This window comes from Schistosoma mansoni, chromosome 3 (genome assembly GCF_000237925.1).
Source record: "Schistosoma mansoni strain Puerto Rico chromosome 3, complete genome".
Classification (NCBI taxonomy): domain Eukaryota; kingdom Metazoa; phylum Platyhelminthes; class Trematoda; order Strigeidida; family Schistosomatidae; genus Schistosoma; species Schistosoma mansoni.
Window position 1 is genome coordinate 19,093,285 of NC_031497.1, and position 5,615 is coordinate 19,098,899.

General features: G+C 33.2%; 1 protein-coding gene across 1 annotated transcript; it reads left to right on the forward strand.

Annotated features, from left to right (window-relative positions):
- Window positions 1–278: 278 nt before the first annotated feature.
- Smp_138330 (putative tetraspanin) lies at window positions 279–4,316 on the forward strand (the record flags this gene model as incomplete). The annotated part of the gene is made up of 8 exons (XM_018799528.1): window positions 279–365; window positions 398–598; window positions 630–704; window positions 742–858; window positions 902–998; window positions 3,360–3,580; window positions 3,633–3,716; window positions 4,137–4,316. 8 exons carry the CDS (start codon window positions 279–281, stop codon window positions 4,314–4,316), a joined length of 1,062 nt encoding a protein of 353 aa, XP_018651308.1.
- Window positions 4,317–5,615: the final 1,299 nt, after the last annotated feature.

Sequence of the window (5,615 nt, forward strand, 5' to 3'; positions counted from 1 at the left end):
TAAGCTACGGAAGCCCGTTAAGTGAAACCTTCTTCTATTCCGTCCACAACCATTTGAACCATTTGAATTTGAACTATTTAGAGATCCAAATCTGTACTACGAGACCAAAGTAAAAGTTGAAATCAATAAGACAGTTTGTACTAAATTTTCACGAAAATATGGACGTTAGCAACAGAACATCGGATGTTTGAAGCTGTTAAATATTAGACTTGTTTATCTAACTCAACCGAAGCTCGCTTCTATGGATATGATGAGTCTCAATTCGTAAACCCGAACATATGGTCTTTAAAACATATCGCCCAGTACAGACGTCTCTAAGCGTTTGGTTAAAAAATTCCTTACTGACTCATCAGATCCTTTTTTTGGTAATTACTGTCAAATAATGATTTCTCACTAGTTATTAATGGGAATTCTTGTGGGCTTATCATGTTGGTTACTAATTTGGACATCTCGATTTTCTGAATTCGAAATTATCATGAAATCCTATTACTTTTCTTCCGGAAAGCTTATATTGCTTATTTCATCTATAGTTGGGGCTGGAGTGGCTGTTTTTGGATATTGCATTTTCAACGTTGATAGTCCTACTTTGTTATTAATTGTAAGTTTTGCTTCAAACTTTACTCGGAAAGCATATAATTAGCAACTTCATCCTAGTTTCGGCGTTTCTTTCAGTAAGCGTTTGTGGATTTTTGCTATTACTGGAGGTGGTGTCTTAAATAATAATTATATGCTGTTTTCTAGTTGGACATAGAATTGCCAGGTAAATTTACATCAGCGATAACGAAATATTATGGCATAAATATGTCGCTTCGTCGAAATAAGGATTTGACTGCTGCAATAAATGAAATTCAGTTCAAAGTATCCAAATTAAAGCCTAATATTCTTTCTTGTGCAAATGTAGTTTAAGTGTTGTGGTACGCATGGTGAAAAATCAAGTAATTATTCATGGTTTATTTATAGAGGATCAAGTACGTGGTTTTACGTAACACAAGAGCTAGGTAGGTCTTAATATGAAGGACTGATAGTTTTTGTCCGGTTGTTATTTGTTTCTAAAGAGAATAAATATTTGGTCTTGAGAATTTTAATGGCTAGTGATCTGATTCCATTTTGGCCGAACCAATGAATATGCCCTCGTTTAGTCCTGTATGCTACATCTAGGCCAAATCTGTTCGTGAGAAGTGGGTAGTAAGAAGCCAAATGTGGATTAAGTTGAATTAGTCTATTTCATTTAACCGTTTGCACAGACAAACATTAAAATTAGAAGCAGGAAAACAAAGCGGAGAATGCAAGGGTGCCAAATAATCTTAATAGCGATCCGTTTTTTTATAACATACCAAAATAAGCAAAAGATATATAACGAGTGAAGTAAGCAATCCACTCACATACGCTAAAAATAGATAATGCTTAATGTGACCAAGAGAACTGCTTTAAATAAACTAATAAGTGACTAATGTACACACAAGATGACTAAGTTTAGAATTACGAGGTTATAAATACGAGACGTAGATTCGCTGAAGGTCACAATTTTCTATGAAAAGAATAAAATTGTCATGAAAATAAAAATGACTCAGTAGCCACATGCTGTGTGAGTTATTAAAGTCAATCCAGTATCTAGGATGAACCGCGTGTGTACTAGTACTGTAATAAACACGAACACCAGTGGGGACAACCAGATGTATTTGAATACACAATTACGGAATCTCTTGATGAATTCTGAGAATTACGCAGTAACTACTTTATTTGCAAAGTGTCAATCAATTGTTTCAGATTTGCTTGTTCCTTCGTTTCCATACCAATTATTCTCTGTTCCCGTTCTCTTTTCCTTGATCTTCTTAAACTTCTGTCGCCAGACATTTCACTTTCGACTGATGATGCACACTACTTATATCTGACAACATCAGTAACACACCACAGTACTAGACTCTATACAATCTGTTTTTATATTAAGAGGGGTATAGTTACGTTGCTCAATTTCTACATTGATAAGCGCTCTCAAACTTTAAAAAAACTTATCAAGCTACCGACTTAGTTGATTTCCGTTCATTTTTCAATATACTATGAGTAACATGGGTTTTTGTGCCTTTGATACATTTGTAGTACATTTGCTCAATCCTGAAAAATGTATTTGTACACAAGTGAGCATTATTATAAAGACTCAAACGTCTTATTATGTATGTGCGAGTGTGAACATGTAGCTAAAAATGGGAATAGGTTTTATCTTAAATATTCTGATTGTCTAATGCACTATTTCTTCACCTACCAAAGCACAGAATAATTCGGCCAATCATACTTCTATAAAAGGAAGAAAGTAAAAGTATTTGACACCTCATGAAATATAAATGTAAGCTCAAATAATCTATTTCGAAGACTACAAGCCAACGTTAAAATCTGGTTACACTGACTCAAAATTGCTTTACACAAATTCATAGGATGACTTTTATAGCATGACTCTCATCATTAGGTGTTAAGCATTCATTTCAGTTGCCAGTGATAAGCGAATTCGGAATAAGCGGTTGTATTATATGAAATCGACAAAGTAAAAATTTCAGATCTGTTAGACCCTATTGCATTTACTTTTTAAAGACGTTTTTGAGCAAATGTGGTAATAGTCTGAGCAAATAGCAAACACCCGTTGAAAACAAAATAGCATGTTCTTGATTATTATTACTAAATAGCTTGTATCCTATAGGTACTTAGGGTAATAAACAGAAGAAATTCTGAAGCCTAGCCGTAAAAAGACTTCAGTTTATGATTCTGGTGTTTTCCTCTGAGATACTGAGAGTATTATGGGTTCATTATTATAGCGAATCTTAATGGTGTATTGCTTGGCCTGTGCCAAATATTCATCAACCTTTAGGTTTATATTTTTACTTGACATATGCGTGGCTGTTAATTGTTAAATATGAAGCTTATCATACAAATTACGAGCAAGGTGCAAAAAGCAAAAGCAAGTTGTCTATTATAAGGATCATAGGCATCACCAATGAGCTATCCAGATTGAAAATGACTGTAAATAGGGTTCAGTTGTGTGCACTAATCAGTCACTGAGTAGTAACTAAGGTATTTTTTCTAGTTAGTAGTTGTGACTGAATTCTACCGGTCCATACATCTCAAGGATAACTTTATTGTTTTAAAAGCTAACTCGCAATCTCAAAAGTTTCAATAAGTTATTTAACTAACTCTCTTAAAACCATCTGTTTTGATAGCGAATCCTTTTTACCTAAACCTCACCATTTTCTCTTAAAAACGTTTCACATGTTACGAACAGGGACCAAACTGTCTTTTAATCAATCAGAAATAGGATTTTATTTTGCTCTATTTAAAACTTTCAAATGCTTTTTTAAAATATTTTGGCACAGGTCTAAAATCGACGGTACAATACCTCCCAGAAAGTTGTTGTGTTTTAAAAAGTCACAATCTTCAATTCAATTCTTTCTCAGAAATTCAGTCACAAAGTGGTGTTTTCCTAGACAGAGAATTATGTATTGGTTATAAGTCACTTGCAACAAGAGATGATATTGCACCTCGTATTGATAATCCATTACATACCACTAGAAGTAATACGTATCTGTATGAAAAGGTAAAAATCATGAACAGTGTTCAGTTTTTTCTTAATTGTTTTGCTTTTTTAGGGATGTGTAACAGTAGTCAAACAAGAGTATCAACAATATGCAATCATGTTAGCTGCTTCAGGCACAACTGCTCTCGTACTATCTGTAAGTCGTTCTTGTTATAACAACGAACTCCTGTTTCTTTCGAGTTTCCGATAAATAATACGATAATAGGGCAATACAACAATTTGGTACACTATATATAGACAACATCATGTTATACCTAGATGAAAGAATCACAATCAACAATCGACTATCAAATTATGAACTAGATAATAGTTTATTCAGCACAAATTCAAGTAGTTCCTGTGGAGTTCAGAATGATATTAGAGTAGGGATCAATTATAGGGAGAAATTCATGACATTAATTAATGTCATAACTTTTGGCAAACTGAGTATTTATTTTTCTTCGCTCACCTTTCAATCACATCTCGCTTTTACCGGTCACATATCGGTCCTCATAAAACATTCTCACCAAATGCTGTACTATTTCTTTTTATTTATATGAAGTTATTTCTATTTCAGATAGTTGGATTTATCCTTTCACTGATTCTATTATTCCATATTGAATATCAACAATTTGTCAGAATCTCAACGGACTGGAATATTATTACTAGTACAATTAATATACAGTCATCTATACCAGACAATATCAGCACTACATCTAAACAGTTATCAGAGAATGAAACATTAGTTAAAGCCTAATATATACTTATTGCGTTATATTACTTTATGTTTCCGTATATATATACTGATATTTTTATAAAGCAATCTCTAATCACATGGGATTCTGTTATATTGTATATTTTTAGAATGACAATATTACTAAACTGTAAATAAATATGAATTAGGTAGCTGGAATTTCTGCGTACATTGTCAGTTGTAAATCTAATTTATGATGTTGAAGTTTGACGACACACATTTTGAAATCAATTGGTTGAACAAGAAAACTTAAATATCTGGCTATTACCAATAAGCCTATTAAACTATTAAACAAATCTTTTTGATCTTAATTTAATGTTTACAAAGACCACCTCTTGTTTTAAAACAATTTTCTTTTAAAACTGATATCATTTAAGAAGCTACTGAGAATATTTTATTTCATTCCACAAAGGTAGATTTTCATCATTATGTGGAGATAGAATTTTGTTCGAGAAAATAAAACTAGATATAAAATTAAAAAAAGCTCAGGCTAGTTCGTGTAATCTCAAGATCGTAGAAATAGCCTATTGACACCAGAAAGTACTCAGCATACAAATTTTTAAAAAAACGGTGTAATTAATACAGCAGGATTGTGAATATCTGTTGTGGCACTCAAATTGTAAATTTTACGGATAGCATCACTTGTTTCTAAGACTTATGATATAGTGAGCCAATCAGAAGTAGCTAAGTAAGAAAGCGACTTTATGACAATCTGAAATGACCTGAAAGACAAGTGCGTATCGTTGGCTAACAAGTGGGTATATATATATATCATTCTATAGCTTGATGCATTGTCTTGTCCACTTTTATGTACTCGGTCAAGTTGTTAGGTGGGGGGTCAGCATGTAACACGTGTATCAATATCAGATCCCGGACACCTCCTATCATAACAACTTGTTTCAGAGGTTGAAATGAATTTGTGCTACTTTGTGCTGCAATTGGAGATGCTATGATTCAGGTATCCAAGTTGAAATCATAACTTTTTATTAGGTTGGAAGACTCAAAACCAACGACGAGGGCAGAACGTCCAGAATTCACATTTTGTTGGGGTTATGAACTGACGAAATTTAGACAACCATTGATTGCGACCTCAATAAAGTTCACTGGTCTCCGTAATCTCAATACTTATATTTCTCATTTTGTTATGCTAGATTCTCATCAGCTGCTTACAACTTGTAATATCTTAAAATAAAAAGTCCCAAACAAGGTCGAACACGTTTATAAAAATGAAGTTGACCAAAATTTAATATGAACACCTGATAGAATGGAACTTCAGCCTAGAGCTTCCCATAGGGCTACTGC